This window comes from Rhipicephalus sanguineus, chromosome 3 (genome assembly GCF_013339695.2).
Source record: "Rhipicephalus sanguineus isolate Rsan-2018 chromosome 3, BIME_Rsan_1.4, whole genome shotgun sequence".
Taxonomy (NCBI): domain Eukaryota; kingdom Metazoa; phylum Arthropoda; class Arachnida; order Ixodida; family Ixodidae; genus Rhipicephalus; species Rhipicephalus sanguineus.
The window spans coordinates 177,596,883-177,614,044 of NC_051178.1; the positions used below are offsets into that span (position 1 = coordinate 177,596,883).

The 17,162-nt window shown below is 48.0% G+C and overlaps 1 protein-coding gene across 2 annotated transcripts in view; it reads left to right on the forward strand.

The window, feature by feature from the left end:
• The first annotated feature begins 234 nt into the window (after positions 1 to 234).
• The window catches only part of LOC119387732 (sodium/potassium/calcium exchanger 3), a 41,845-nt gene continuing 24,917 nt past the window's right edge, over positions 235 to 17,162 (forward strand). The window contains exons 1-4 of one of the 2 annotated variants that reach the window (XM_049413625.1): positions 235 to 938; positions 12,002 to 12,205; positions 13,209 to 13,292; positions 13,667 to 13,773. In XM_049413625.1, coding sequence (XP_049269582.1) covers positions 722 to 938; positions 12,002 to 12,205; positions 13,209 to 13,292; positions 13,667 to 13,773 — 612 coding nt within the window. In that variant the 5' untranslated portion in view covers positions 235 to 721. The remainder of the gene's footprint in view (positions 939 to 12,001; positions 12,206 to 13,208; positions 13,293 to 13,666; positions 13,774 to 17,162) is intronic. The other variant, XM_037655214.2, reaches the window with a different exon arrangement.

Genomic DNA, 17,162 nt, shown 5'->3' on the forward strand with positions numbered 1-17,162 from the left:
GAGGCCACAAGCGACGCACCTAAAAGCACCCACAAGTCCATGCGTTCCATAGCTGGCGCTTCTAAAGCAAGCTAGTGGCACAGTACGCTGTAAAAAGTACGGTAGTCCATCCCCGACCGGTGCGTATACGGCTGGGCCGAAACGTATACATGACGTTTGCATCTGCGCATTTGCGCGAAAATAGAGCCACGCACTAGCGTGCCCTATTTGATCAGCAACGCACAGCATCGCGGGCTCCGGACAAGTGTTACTACTCGGAGGCGGTACAAAGAAGCGAAAACGGCCATCGAAATCGATGACGGCAGCAGCCGAGCGATATCTACGACAAAGTCCACGACCCGACGCCGGGAGAAAGGCGAGCTCGCGGACAATGCGGCCTTGTGTTTAGCCCCGCTGGACGATTTGCACCGCGCAGTGTGCGAGAAGGTGTAGGGCAGGCGAGGGCATGTAGCATTGGTGGGTGTGCGAGGCGATGGACGGCCAGTGGGTAGCGTATCAGCCCAGTTGATGACGCACTAGTGTCCGTTGCCATATCGCATCAGGGACGCGAGTGGAGCGAAGCCGCGCGTACGGTTTGAAACGCGCTGCCTGCGACTGCCAAAGGTAGAGTAGGCGCGTAGGCTGCGCGAGTCGCCTGCCGTAACGCCTAGTACCACCGCTCAGCGCGCCGTCACCTGGGCAAGAGGAAACCCCCGAAGCGGCGTATGGCCTGGAACTGACCATGCCGGGCACGATGAGTGTCGCGACGCGAAGAGCGGTGGTGTCCCCTTTCTCGCGGCCTTCGAGCCTGGCTGTTGGGATGCCGCGACTGAGCAGCAAACGTCGTCGGCTCCTGTGGCTTGTGCCTGTATTCGTGATCGTCCAGGTTGCGTTCTTCCAGCGACAGCAGGCCTCATCCGATGTGGCTCGCTCGGAAGACGGACAAACTTTGGCTTCGAGTAAGGATGCTCACTACATTTTACTTCCCATATATTCGACCGCGAAGTGTGAGTAGTAATAACAATAATAACAATAACAAAACCACGGTATGATTATGAGATAGGCCGTAGGGGAGGGCTCCGCAAATTTCAACCAACTGGGGTTCTTTAACGTGCGCCTAAATCTAAGTACATGGCGCAGTGTGAATAGTCGTACATACGTATCTCCTGAACAGAGAGTATGTAAGCACCGTTTCATGGTCTCGTTGAAGACATAATTTGAGCCAGTAAGTGGAGATTTTGTTGGAAGGTTTATTATTATTTGAGCTCATAGGCTCGATATTTGAAGCTTCAGGACTGAGGCTCGATATTTAAAGGAAGATTTTGGTTTTTTCTCAACCATTGTTCCAGCTGTGCAGATAACCTGAATGCTGCAGTTTGATTTGATGCAACGGTTGTAGAAAGTATATCTTAGCTGAAGCAAACAACCATAGAAATGTTGCCGATACTACGATTCCGCGGTTCAAACAATAGCGGCAGGGTATAGATCGCGTGAATGTTTTTTCTGTGGACGTTAGTGTCTAAATTTCCTTTAATTTAAAACGCATGGAAGTAATCTTCACGTGTACATTCAAAGGCATCGTTATCACTACCACAAGGTGCAGATAACGTGAATTTGGGTCATGTTAAAAAAACAAAAAGAATGCTTTGACATTATAATTTGAACGTGAAACGATCGACTTTAGGTGCATGTCATTCGGACCTTAATTCAGTTTTTTTTTACGTTGTATTCACTTAAAACAGCGGAAATCTGAACTGAAAGTAGCTATCTGGCGCTAGAATTGAATGGTTAAAAAAAACTGATGTTGCGAGTGTTTGCAAGCGTTCATGAAACCATTACAGTGTCGTACTGGACTGCCACTAAGAGCGAGCGCTTACGTGAAAACAGACGAGCGCAGTATAGGAAAGGTATAGACGAAAACCGTATGAAAATGTTTCACTGAGCATTGATGAGCGTATTCAATGCGTTGATCGTGGTGCGCATGCTCAGTGTTTTAAGTACAGCTGACACACAATTCAAGCACTAGTAGCGCCGAATTTTCGTGCCGCTTGTAATAACATACCACGCGCTATAGCGAAGCTACCGTTCCCACTGAAAAAAAAAGTTTCGATGACATTTCGTTTTTTTTTAACGGACGAAGCATATAGCGTGCGCTCTTCTCATAAATGTGGGCATGGGAGCCTGTGTAGTTGCACAACTTGCCTTCGATCTCTGGCAAGCGCTTGACTTCAAATGATCGAGGCTCAGTTTATGAGGTTATGCGGAGAACCGAAGTTAATTTACGACCCAACTCCGACTTACATATCGCATAATCGATGTGACGCATTTTGTCTGTGTCAATCTTGCCTATCGGAACGTCCTTCGGACTGTCGCCGATTAATTCTCCAGGTTGCCATGGAGGGCGGCCGTTGTGAAACAGGGCACACAGCGCGTCACCTTTCCCGACGAGAACGTGTGCCGAAAAGATAACTTACTTAGTTCTTATCAGTCTATAGATCATTTTCGCAATGGTTCCGTCCAGCAGTCCAGAACGAACAGCGAACACGTTCCTTGCCTTTTCATATTAGCACGCAATACGCCGCTTTGCTTGGCAACGTGCAAGTTTATGTGCATGTACTGTACACAAATTACGCGACAAAATGCAGACGGCGAAAGAGTATCACGGATGTACTCTTCGTGCATTGCTCGTTCCTCTGTACAGATGTCCGGTACTGTTGCGAATCATTCCGTATGAAGAGATTAGACTTCAGATTATACACGCAATGAATATTCCAACGATTATAGCCAAATTTATCGGAAAGTACCAGCGGGACGAAATAGACGAAACTAAGTACAATTCGCGCAGTTCACACACCTTGCGTTGCTTCAAAATGAACGTTAGGCAATTATTTTTTATTTCAATAAAAGAACTAGCCCGTTGTCAACTGTTGTACAGTTATTAAGAATGAATAAACTCCGAATCATGAGGGGCTTTTATAAAGCTCCGCTGAGAAGTGCCAATATATATATATATATATATATATATATATATATATATATATATATATATATATATATATTGTCACGTCGCTTCAGAGGTCCAGGCAGGGTTTATTTAACGTAGAGTAACAGGGCTCTTGCCAGACGCGTCGGTTGAGCTTGTTCGCCAAAAGGGACAGCGCGCGCACTTCTTCCTTTCGTGGCCTGTGCCTCTGCCTTTGCGTATAACCCACTACTACAGGTGGCATTATTCCCTCCTCCGCGAAAAAGAGCATCGGCTCGATGCTGCAAGGTAGTTGTAAGAGAAAAAAAAAACAAAGCAGCTTACACAACGCGAATGGACAATGGTGAAATGTTACGCGCGCAGTCAATGAACGGTGAGGCGATGCTAGTGGCACAAATAAAGGAAACAAAAAAAAATGAACGGTAGGAAAATTATGAACGCGCAAAATAAGGCTTCATGCGCACGACATGAACTATGTCGGAGCTCAGGTTGTCTTCGTTGTGTTCCAGTTGACGACGCAGTGTCCGGAACCACTTCGTAGTTTACGTCGCTCACGCGGCGTAACACCTTATACGGACCGAAGTATCTGCTCAGCAACTTTTCGGAGAGGCCACGGCGACGAACAGGGTCCACACCCAAACTTTGTCTCCTGGACTGTAGGATACGTCTCTGTGGCGGACGTTGTAGCGTCGTGCATCTGCCTGTTGCTGCAGACCGATGTGTAGTCGCGCGAGCTGGCGAGCTTCCTCTGCACGCTCTGCAAATTCTTCGGCGTCAGTTGTTAACTGATCAGCGTCTTGACAAGGAAGCATAGCGTCCAACATCGTCTGAACCTCGCGGCCGTAGAGAAGGCGAAATGGTGTGAATCGCGTTGTCTCTTGCACGGCGGTGTTATAAGCGAACGTCACGTAAGGTAAAATCCGATCCCATGTTTTGTGTTTGACGTCGATATACATGGAGATCATGTCTGTGACGGTCTTATTTAACCGCTCGGTAAGTCCGTTGCTTTGCGGATGGTAGGCAGTCGTCTTTCGATGTTTAGTGTTGCTTAATCGAAAAACTTCATCCATGAGCTGCGCAGTGAACGCTGTGCCTCTATCGGTTATGACTGCAGAGGGAGCACCGTGACGCAGTACGACGTGGCACATGAAGAACTGTGCTACCTCGGAAGCCGTGGCTCGTGGGACCGCCTCCGTCTCGGCATACCGTGTCAGATAGTCAGTTGCGACAATCACCCATTTGTTGCCGTCGGTAGACAGAGGAAAAGGGCCGAGAAGGTCCATACCAACTTGGTCAAATGGCTTATGAGGAGGGTCAATTGGTTGAAGTAGTCCAGCCGGCTTACGGGATGATGTCTTCCGGCGCTGGCATTCACGACAGCCTTGGACGTACTGCTTGACGCTTGCCGAAAGTCCGGGCCAATAGTAAGTCTCGCCTACTCTAGCGAAGGTTCGTGAGTAGCCTAGGTGGCCAGATGTGGGCTCGTCATGACAAGCGAAGAGGACGTCGTCCCGCATGTCCCTTGGAACCACGAGGAGGTAAGCGCGGCTCGTAGAACGAGTGTTTTTCTTGTACAGGACATTGTCTCGGAGGCAGAATGATGTCAACACGCGGGATAGATGGCGTGGTATAACTGCGCTACGACCCTCTAAATAATCGATGACCGGTCGAATTTCTTCATCGTCTCGCTGCCGTCTGCTCAAGTCCGATGAGCTAAGGGCGCCCAGGAAACCGTCATCGTCCTCTGCTTCTTGGTTGACGAGATGAATGGGTGCACGCGACAGTGTATCAGCGTCTTCGTGCTTACGGCCAGACTTATAGACGATGGTTACATCAAATTCCTGTAGGCGCAAGCTCCACCGGGCCAGTCGTCCTGAGGGATCACGTATGTTTGCCAACCAGCACAGGGCATGGTGGTCTGTCACCACTTTGAATGGACGACCATAGAGGTAAGGGCGAAACTTGGTGATCGCCCATACGACTGCGAGGCATTCTTTCTCTGTGGTCGAGTAATTCGCCTCGGCACGGGACAGGGAGCGGCTGGCATAGGCTATTACTCTCTCCTCTCCGTGTTGATGCTGGACGAGCACTGCGCCGAGGCCGATGTTGCTGGCGTCAGTATGCACCTCGGTGTCAGCATCATCGTCAAAATGTGCAAGAACGGGTGCTGACTGCATGCACTGTCGTAGTTCGGCAAAAGCAGCCTGTTGCTCGTTATCCCAAACAAATGGCGTGTCATCTCTTGTAAGGCGAGTCAAGGGTTCCGCTATCTTGGAAAAGCCTTCAATAAACCGTCGATAATAGGCGCACAAGCCCAGGAAGCGCCGGACAGCCTTCTTGTCGGTAGGAGCCGGAAATGTTGCTACAGCGGTAAGCTTGTCAGGATCGGGTCGGACTCCTCTGGCGCTCACTACATGGCCGAGGAACTTGAGCTCTTCATAACCAAAGTGACACTTTTCTGGTTTGAGTGTGAGATCTGCCGATCGAATAGCCTCTAGGACACTACGCAGGCGGTGGAGATGTTGCTCGAACGTTTCAGAAAAGACGACTACATCATCGAGGTACACGAGACAAGTCTGCCACTTCAGTCCAGAAAGTACAGTGTCCATCATTCGCTGGAAAGTTGCCGGTGCTGAACACAAACCGAAAGGTAGTACTCGAAATTCATAGAGGCCGTCGGGGGTCACAAATGCCGTTTTCTCGCGGTCCCTCTCGTCTACCTCGATCTGCCAATACCCGCTTTTTAAATCCAGGGAGGAAAAATACTGGGCACGGCGTAGCCTATCTAATGAGTCGTCGATACGTGGCAGCGGGTACACGTCTTTTTTAGTCACGTTGTTCAACTTCCGGTAGTCGACGCAAAAACGTAGCGTTCCGTCTTTCTTTTTGACTAGGACGACCGGAGATGACCACGCACTGTTGGAAGGTTCGATGATGCCGTCGTCAAGCATTTCTCGGACTTGCGTTCGAATCGCTTCGCGTTCTTTTGTTGACACGCGGTAAGGTTGCTGGTGTATCGGGCGTGCGTCGTCGTAAGTAATTATCCTGTGCCGAGTGATGGAAGTCTGGCGCACCTTAGAAGAACTGGCGAAGCATGGCTGGAATTCAAGCAAGAGCCTCCGCAGTGCTGTCTGATTATCGGACGACAGGTCAGAATTTATATCGATATTGGCCAGTGACGTATCTGCGGGCTCGACTGCCTCAGATGTGAAGCAGTTCCGAACGTTTGCTATTTCGTCTGCAAACGCTAACGAAGTGCCGCGCAAAAGGTGTCGATGTTCGTTACTGAAATTCGTAACAAGCAGTTGAGATCGGCCATTACGAAGCCATATGATACTCCGAGCCGCACAAACACCTTTTATCAGCAGGTGTTCGAGGTTACTTTCTGCGAGCGCTTCACCATTTCGTAATCCACAGCATGTGACGTCGACTATGACACTGGCTCGTGGCGGGAGCGTTACACTGTCGGCAGAAACGCGAAGAACGTCGGCACGCCGTTGATCGTCCTGCCCGTCGATTGCTCGGTCGACTGAGAAAGTGATACGACACTCTTGGAGATCAATAACAGCCCCATACTCCTGCAGGAAGTCAACACCAAGAATGACGTCGCGGGAACATTCACGTAGCACAAGGCAACTTGCTACGAAGGTAGAACCGCAAATCCGAACTCTACTCGTGCATGTTCCCAGCGGAGTGACGACGTGGCCACCAGCCGTTCGGATCTGCGAGCCATGCCAGGGCGTGATTACCTTCTTCAAAAGTGTGGCCATTTTCCCGCTTAATATCGAATAGTCAGCCCCGGTATCCACTAAAGCATTAACCGCATAACCGTCAATCAGCACCGGTATATCGAGAGAACGCCGGCCATCCCGTTGAATCGTATCTGCACCCTTTCTTGTTTGCGTCGATCGGAGGTCTTCAGCGCGTCGACTGCCAGCGACCTCGCCTCCAAAGGTCGCTTTAGTTAGTTTTCCCGGCGGGGACTGGGGGACCGAGCGCCAGCATATCGCTGAGGCGGAGATGAAAATCGCCTCGGCGACGGTGAGCGCGACTGCCGCCCGGCAGGCGGTGGCACGCGCTGCTGAGCCAGGTAGTCCTCAATGTCCCGGGGTCGCTGGCCATACCGGGGAGGCGGCGAACATGCAGAAAAGCCCCGCAGTCCGAGGCGCCGGTATGGGCACTGGCGGTACAAATGATCTGCTTCACCGCAGTGGAAGCACAGAGGCCGGTGATCTGGAGTGCGCCAAACATCGGATTTCCGAGGGGACGGGCGTCTATCGTCGATGTAATGTACTGGTTGTTCCGAACGATGTGCGACAGGACCGGCGTAAACGAAAGGTGGCGATGTACGTGTATCTTCGCAGTACTGTAGCTGCTGCGCCGACTGGAGGGAAACCGTGGGAGGTGCATGTACGAATAGCGGGGGAGAGGAAGCAGGGCGCTTCAAGGCTTCCGCGTAGGTCGCACGGCGGTATTCAGTCGGCACTGCCGTGGTGTTATCGAGAGTCACAGGATCCCGGAGGGCCTGGTGTAACTCGTCCTTTATGATGCTTGCAATGGAGCTCACCGTAGGTAGGGGTGGTGCGGCAGCCTTTTGCAGCTCCTCGCGTACTACAGAGCGAATGAGTTCTCGCAGATACTCGGTGTTGCTCCCGATAGCCGTGAAAACCTGAGCATCGGACGTACTGTTGACTTGCCGCTCGTACAGGGTGGACCGATGCTGAAGCATCTTTTCCATTGTGACGGCCTCGGATAAGAACTCGGCGACCGTCTTCGGAGGGCTCCGTACAAGACCAGCGAAAAGCTGCTCCTTGACTCCTCGCATCAGATGCCGCAACTTCTTCTCCTCCGCCATTCTTGGATCAGCTCGTCTGAACAGGCGCGTCATATCTTCGACATAGGTCGTCACAGTTTCGTTGGGCATCTGGATGCGGGCCTGTATCGCTCGTTCCGCTCGCTCGTGGCGATCAGCACTGGTGTAAGTGTCTAGCAGCCGACGGCAGAATTCGCGCCACGACGTCAGCTGTTCCTCGCGGTTCTGGTACCACGTACGTGCTCCGTCCTCCAAGTAGAAGTACACACGTCGTAGTTTCGCTGCGTCGTCCCATTCGTTCAAGGCAGCCACGCGCTCGAAGTCGACCAACCAGTCTTCGACGTCTTCGAGCACGGTGCCATGGAATGGCGTCGGAACTTGTGGGCTCTCAAGTGTGTAGCGATTCACCATCGTGCTTTCCGTAGCGCTTGGGGTGGTTTGAACGGAAGTGCTGGTCATACCGCTCGAAGTGGTACGCACCGTAACGTCCGCTTCGGCTTCGGGAGGCAATCCCCTGATCCTGCGGCTGGCCCGATGCACGGGAGTGTTGACTGGCACTGGGCTTGTGGTGCGACTTCCAGGAGGGGTCTGCAACATTCGTGAGGGCTACCCCGCACCTCCACCACTTGTCACGTCGCTTCAGAGGTCCAGGCAGGGTTTATTTAACGTAGAGTAACAGGGCTCTTGCCAGACGCGTCGGTTGAGCTTGTTCGCCAAAAGGGACAGCGCGCGCACTTCTTCCTTTCGTGGCCTGTGCCTCTGCCTTTGCGTATAACCCACTACTACAGGTGGCAATATATATATATATATATATATATATATATGGTAGAAAAGCTGAGAGGTAGGTCTGAATCAATGTTCTGACCTGTTACCTATAAGGAAGTAATCTGTAACACGGAACCATTGGCGTAGTCACGGGGGAGGCTTGGGGGTTTTCAAGTGTATATCAATTCAAGATTCCTTTATTTCGGCATTCATCGTCAAAACAAATGCTAGTACAGGAGCAAGAAGCGGCTTGACAAAGGCCCCTGCCCCTACAGAACTTGGCAGCAGACAGTCAACTGTTTCCCCACATGAACACGCACATACAAACGCACGCAAGAGCATACACAAAATGTACTTGATCCCCCCCCCCCCCCCTGCCGCCCCCTAAAGGTTTCTGGCTAGTCCCCTGCGCGGCACCGCCGTCAAATGTCTTGTTCGCACATGTTCTGAAGGAACGGGAAGTAAATTACCACACCTCAACTCTCCCGCTTTGTCGGAGGCTTTGAAAACTCTCGCCGCTTACTTTCGCAGCATCCGATGTGCGGCGAAACGAAGAAAGCTCGCTTTCACAGGAACATCTTTTTTTTTTTTTTAGCGTCCGTCAGTCTTCACTACGAGCAATAGAAAATCTACAGCGATCTGTAACTACAATGTAGAAAAAACGGCAGAGACGCTGCAACGGCACCAGGTAATCTGCGTGAGACGCTGAATAACATGAGGTACGTGTACGTAAGGTCAGGGACTCAAATACTCGTATATCTGAAGCTTGGTGGGAGATATATATATATATGTGTGAAATTTGACAAAGACAACGAATGCAACAAGAGATTCCAGTAATTTCAATATCAATTGCACTGAGACATCTTGAAGTGCGATTATTTGAAGAACTCGTTAAATGCATGATCCCTTATTGTTGTCCTTATGCTACAGTCTAAAGTACCACCTACAGCGTACTTATTTGTCCGGGAGTCTCAAAATTTAGAATGTAGCCTTTTCGTTCATTCAGACAGTGCGCGACAACTCTTTCAAGTCTCCAAGAAGATGAGACTGCCGGAATTTCTACATATCCTTGTAGGAAACCATTCGTAAGAACGCATTGATTTTCGAAATTCTGATATTTCGAATTCTGAAATGTGGCAGTGAAAGAGCAAGAAGAAAAAGATCGATCGGATATTGCGCATGCAGTTGGTGTCGGTGGTCAATTGGAGAGGACGAACGGTGCGACATGTCAGACATTTAGGAAAATAAGACAATTTGACCGATATTTGGCATGAATTACAGCCAAAGCAAGGTTAATGCTATATGCAATAGAGCCACGGTTTTCCATGTATGTATGATAACAGAAGTGAGTGAAGAGAAAGCAGGAGAGATCCTTCAAATGTGAAACAAAATTGCGTGCGTCGGTGCTGTACGAAACATTCGTCCTTACTCCTCGCAGCCAGCGCAGGGTTTCCTTTCTCTCTGCATTCTTCAGACTCTTGAAGTAATGTTTGTGAGGTTTGGAAACATCTACTAAGTCAGTTACTGCGTTCAACCAGCTTCTTCTGTAACCAAGCCAGCCCCAGACACGTTGAAGTGACGGTGGTGCGTGCTTCGTACACTATTGTAGAGTATCGAGCAGCAACGAATAATGACGCTTACACGTACAATGTTAAAAATAAAGTGAGAGATACAACGTTACAACAAGCAACCAGCAAACTTCATTTTTGTCACCTGCGGCATTCTCCACCTTACACTGTCATGTGGCCCAGCGCGCATAGGATAACTGGACCCACGTGCGCAGCATGGGGGCAGCACGAAGCGGCGCGATTTCAGGACCCGAGTTTGCGTTGTTCCATTGACGGCACCGGGACGTTATCTTCGGTACACACCGATTGCGCACGTAAGCAAATAGCGACCGTAGAGGTGGCTAATCTCTCTTTTGCCTCCCCTGCTTTCTTCGCTGATATCTAACATGGTGAAAGTTAATGAGTTCTCTATACAGAATGCAGTTTGACAAAGCCTTAGAACTTAGCAGTCGTGATGGCTGCACGCCACCGAACCCAGGACCGCCGCTTACTACAGTATGAATGACGTAGAGACGGGTCAGCTGGAACCGGCCTTTTATCGTGGGATGTTTACTGGAGGCTGTGGCCAGTGACGCTCGCAGAAGTGAAGGAGTTAGCTTTTGGGCTTCGGATATCAGGTTCTGCTTGCTTATCGGATTCTGTGCCGTTGTGGATTTCGCTTGTAACGCATTTTCTTTGCATTGCTTCTTGAAACTTGTGACGCACGGATGCCGTTTAAAATAGCCGATTCGTGATAAAAAAACAGGAAGCATTGTCTCTGTCGCAGGATATGTGCGCGATAACGTGATCATCTAAACTTAGGTAAACAGTGAGCGAACAAAGGACTCTCCTTTCAAGTTGTGAAATAGAAAACGCGCTGCTGTAGAATCTATCTCATAACGTCAGTTAAGCTGAAGCCGTGGTTTTGTCAAGTGGGTTGTTTATTACAGGGCAAAAAAAAAGTGTTGCGTTTATTTGCAAACCTGCGTTTTCTAACACGGATTTATACGAAGAAACAAATCATGCTTTTCGTAAACAACATGAAAACGTTGAAAGAGTAGTTTACTTTTATGAAAGGTTAAATGGAATAATTAGAAGTATGTTATTTTTAACCTACCCGTTTAGTACCTGACCTAAATTCACCATATTTGTGGATAAACAAAGAAATATCAAGTAAATAATACTGTCTCTTTCGAAGGTATTCCCTACGTGTCCCCGTAAGCTCTTTTGTTTTACAGCGAAACTATATTGGCCAGGCGAAACTAAAATTCGTCAGTCTGATGTGCTCAAAAGCGCGTATAGCGCGCGTGTGTTACAGAAATTGGACAAGGCCCACTACTCGTCAGTGGTTCACTAAAAACGAAGAAGAGCAGTTGCGAATGCGGGGCGAGTGCGAAAATAACTCGCAGCACGTATGTGGTCGTAGAAATTGAGCAAGCTCTACTGTATACTCACCACTGCATTACTAAAAATGAAGAAGTCGTCCGCCGTTGAATAAGTATGTGGTTGCAGAAATTGGGCAAATCCCACTACTCACCACTAGTCCACTAAAAATGAATAAGGAAAACACAGGGGCACGAACACCAACTTAGATTTCTGGACAGAAGTAACCAATAATTTAGATAGAATTTAACGAACCAATGGGGTTAACTCAGTGATAAACACCGGGGCCGCACGTTTCCGCTTTATGGATTAACCATCTGTACGGAGTGCTTGGGCGCTGATTTCTTCGTATAGTGCTTACGGGTGCGATGTGACTTGACGCGAACCTTGTATGGCTTTTGTAAGAGTCGTTGCGGAATTAACTGACCACCCATTGTCTACTTACGTTAGATTGCACGTGGTGAAGTGGCGAGTATCGACTGGCTTCGTAGTGGTTCGCTAAGTGTTTTCCACCGTCGTCGCGCGATGCAGGCCGACGCCTACTGCAAGACAGTGACGGTCGACCGGATTGCGTGCGGCCTTCGATCGAGGACTTTCCCGGCGACTTCTTCACCCAGGAGGAGCGGCAACAAGGTGGCGTGGTCATCCACTTCATAATCGTCATCTACCTCTGCGGTGTCCTGGGATACATCTGCGACGACTACTTCGTTCCTTCCCTGGAGATCATCGCTGAATGTGAGGCGATCCTCTCTTTATGTCTGCGTTCACGTTTTCGCTCGCATTGTATACTGTTGGTGGATACAAAAGAGAAACGTTGCGTAAACTATAGATACGCGTAACATATGTTAAGTGAACGGAAGGCTGTCATCACCTAGGCAGTGGCACATAGGTACAAAGCTTCCGTTGTGTCTTTCCAATCCTGCGGGCTTTCTGCAAACGTGAATTGCTTGATAAATGTCCGTCATTCCAATTGGTTAATTCGCCTGATCTTGTACGAGCAGCTTTGATAAGCTCGAGGCATAGTGGCGGTCCTAAAGAGACTGTGGTACCGAATTTGTTCGCGGTAACAGTGATCAATCAATCAATCAACCAATCAATCAATCAATCAATCAATCAATCAATCAATCAATCAATCAATCAATCAATCAATCAATCAATCAATCAATCAATCAATCAATCAATCAATCAATCAATCAATCAATCAATCAATCAATCAATCAATCAACTGCAGTATTTTCTTTATGCGGAATCCCCATTCGTTCTAGTTTAATCTAGGAGCCGTCACTGTGTATAGTCATTTCCGATGACTGCGCGTATCATCTTCGTGTCAAATTGACGTTCACTAAATAAAAACATGGATGACTGTTCGTTGTTACTTTTCCCTACATTCATAAGGGGCTGTTTTAAGGCCGCGATGTCAACTTAATATAGTGCAGGTAAAGACAGTTTTCCACCTCGTACATACGTATCGAGGCCGTAAAACTTAGGTGGCAGCTTACTTCAATTTATTCCTTGGTTTAAAAATATTTTATTCAGTTACCCTTATCATGCCTTATGATAGACGCGAAAATGGTCACGTTGGTATGCCTTTTCTGTCCCACTTTTTTTTAAGTAGTGTAAAATACAGAACAGCCCAAATCAAGTATTTTTTTTAGCCTCCTCTTAGGGTCCTCCAATTTTCGCACCCCGACAACCACGGTCTTACAGAACTTCCACGACATTTTTTTTTTCTTTTCAGCTCTTAACGTTCCAAGCGACGTTGCTGGGGCAACATTTATGGCCGTCGGTACTTCGGCACCGGAGCTCTTCTCCTCAATTATAGGTAAGCTGGTATGTGCTTTACGGCAGTTCTCGGCTGTTGCGTTGAATAGAGCGAATGGCTAGCCAGATGACAAGCGATTCACGCTATGTCTTTACTAATGCAAAGAACAAGAGAAAATATATGGATGGCAATTTCTTTGCGTTATTTGGACAGTCCGGCAATAGACAGCGAGGTAGGAACGTGATTATGTATTGAAAAGGGTATATTTGCACTCATGTTTGAATAATGCAGGTTGCTTAAGTCACAACCTTGTGTTCATGCTTTTATCTTCCTTGTTTAACATTGTTCCAGGCCGGACAAGATTTTGCTATGGCAGTTCAGTTCACATCTTTTTTTTCCTTTCTTAGAAATCATCCACCTCTTCTCGCACGCAGGTTCTTTTATAACGGAAGGCGACATCGGTCTGGGCACCATTGTTGGATCAGCTGTGTTCAACATCCTCGGAGTCACCGGCGTGGCCGGTCTTGCCGTGTGGAAAAACGTAAGCTGGGCATTGCTCCCTTGGTATTTTGAGCAGCCTTCGACTGCCCTGTCAGGAGCAGGCACGCCAGTTACATACAGTAAGCCTGCGTTGGCTGTCTTGCGCAGTAGACAAGCTGAACGCAGTATACATAGCTTAGACAGCCCGAGGGAAGTTTGCGTCTGCTTTTTGCAATCCACGGACACATAATGCGACACTACTGACGCTTCTGTAGGGCACTTGCTCATAGACTGTCAACGATATGACCAACAGAGAAAATACTAACGCGATAGCGTTAAAGAGCTCGTTTCGCAGAAATTCGGGTGTCGGCGTCGTTGGTTGTGAGCAGTGGCGTAGCCAGGGGGGGCACACCGGGCTATGCCCCCCTCCCCCCCCCCCCCCCCGATTTTTTTTTTTTTTGCCATGGCATACAGAGCTCAAAATGACACTCGATCACATCTGCCTGCCCGACCTCCACTTCAGATCAAGGGGGTGCCCCCCCCCCCCCCCCGAAAAAAATTTCTGGCTACGCCCCTGGTTGTGAGCGGAAAATCAGCGTTGTCCGTGACCCCAAAATCGAGAAAGCTGGAAATAAAATAAATAATAATAAACTTAAGTACGAGTGAGAATGGAACCCAGGCCTTCTGCGTGGCAAGCAGGTGTTCTACCACGGAACCACGCCATTGCTTGTAACTGCTGCGAAAAAAAAAAAAAAACGCTATGTGAGTGTCATGTTGTGGGAGCAGTCTCCTTACCGCATAGAATATTGCGTGGCAGAAGCGTAGATAAACAGAGGGGCGCGATAATACGGCGCACAAAGAAAAAGATGGACACGGGATGATGCGCTACGTTACCACGAACGTTTATCATGAACCAACACCAACTCGCCCAACTTTTTACTTTACTGAGCAGCGTAGAGCCGCGCCAGGCGCCAAAACATGCGAAGTGCACGACAAGTGGGTGTTTTAAAGGCCCGCCCGTTACAAAGTGCTCACACAAGTTTAATTATCAGCAGCAGCAAAAGCATCTACAAAGTGAGCAGCTGCGTAGGATCGCGTGTTGCCTTACGGACGCGTATATCTATAGTGGGCCCTTCGTTGATTTGCAAGAGGAAGAATTATGTCTTAGTGGGTACATCGAAACTGTACTTGCAGTAAACATTCTAGGATAGTTTGAAACGGCCAACGTTACGCGCACAGACGTTCGTTTCCATGCGGCGCGGTTGAGGCATCCACTGAGAACCGAAGCTAGGCTAGCAATTGAGAAGGTTATGCGCACGGGTCCCAGTTACGCTATCGCGTTCTGCTCTGCTCTTGAAGGCGGCCCCGCCGTGGTGGTCTAGTGTTTACTGCGATCGACTGCTGACCCGCCGGTCGTGGGATCGAATACCGGCCGCGGTGGCTGCATTTTCTATGGAGGCTAAAATGTTTGAGGCCCGTGTACTTAGATTTAGGTGCACGTTATAGAACCCCAGGCGGTCGAAATTTTCGGAGCCTCCACTAGGGCATCCCTCATAATCATATCGTGTTTTGGGACGTTAAGCCCCAGATATTATTATTATTTTATACTGTTCATGATTTCGTCAGCATTTGCCGAGCCTTGTCTCTAGTGCAATAAAATGTCTAATTTATCTATAGTTTCTTTTTAATGTTTCTTTCGTGCGCTAAGCTTGTAACACGCTGTTCATCGCTGTTTTACTCATTCTTGTAGATTTGTAAATTAATGCAATGTATGTACCGACAGTTCAATTCGACTGATGTGCGCCCCTACTTGAACGGTGTTGTTTTGCATATGTGTATTACCTTGTAACATTCCGTTTATTATTGTTCTCATTTTGTAGCGTTGTGCAATTAAGGCGGAGAGCATATGTACTGTCCAGTTTAATTCAAAATATGTATGCGCCTACCCTAAATTGCTTCTTTTGATTATGTATTTTACCCCCTTTCCTGCAACAGCCTCAAATGTGAGGCTAGCAGTATGTTCAAATAAATAAATAAATAAATAATAATAATAATAATAATAATAATAATAATAATAATTATTATTATTATTATTATTATTATTATTATTATTATTATTATTATTATTATTATTATTATTATTATTATTATTATTGTTATTATTATTATTGTTGTTGTTGTTCTTGTTGTTATTACTCTTGAAGGCGAAGCTCAAGCGTCGTCAAAGTCTTTAGCTAGATGAATGGCGTGATTTGGACAAAAGTGTTCTATTGGGAAAATACTTCTACCATGGTCATGTCCGACTAAACAAAAAGGTGCCTTAGTAGCCTTATAAGATTTTCTCATAGACAACGACTGAATTGATTTGATGAGTAAATTTTGGTGAACTCTGTGTGTGCTGGGTGTTTGACCAAAGGAGCACTTGAAAAGGACATTCGTGCGTTTCACATATGAACAATAAAGAACGCGCATATTGATCGTTTGACCTGTTCTTGCTTCATTTTGCGTGTTTTTCTCTTTATATATTTTGCAGGCTCTGTGTATTGTTTGCTGGTAAAATGCGCATATGCGACGTCCAGGTAAATGAGTAGCCGGAGCTGTTTAACGCTGCTTTTAGGATAGCCGGCTGTAATGTAGCATAAGTTCCCATGTGTGTGCAGCTATAAAACAACACACACACACACACACACACACACACACACACACACACACACACACACACACACACACACACACACACACACACACACACACACACACACACACACACACACACACACACACACACACACACACACACACACACACACACACACACACACACACACACACACACACACACACACACACACACACACACACACACACACACACACACACACACACACACACACACACACCACACACACACACACACACACACACACACACACACACACACACACACACACACACACACACACACACACACACACACACACACACACACACACACACACACCACACACACACACACACACACACACACACACACCACACACACACACACACACACACACACACACACACACACACACACACACACACACACACACACACACACACACACACACACACACACACACACACACACATATAGGGTGAACACGTGGATGTACATATTTCGGGAATTTTCCAACAACAGCTTGTCATCAGCCTACCTCGAAACACAAAGATTGATGATATCAACCCTGAAGGGCCGTGAAGGGGGGGGGGGGGAGTCCTAAGGGGTTCTAAGTTCTTGCGAAGGGTTCTCGTGTTTTATTTTTTGGGTAATACCAGAACACACGCCTTCACAGGGGCCATAAGTTGCCAAAATCTTTCATACACTCTGACTTCTCTAATATTACACCTCTCTCCTTCGTTTCCTCAAGCCTTCCCTTCTGTAACACCTCTCCCTCCACCCGCCTC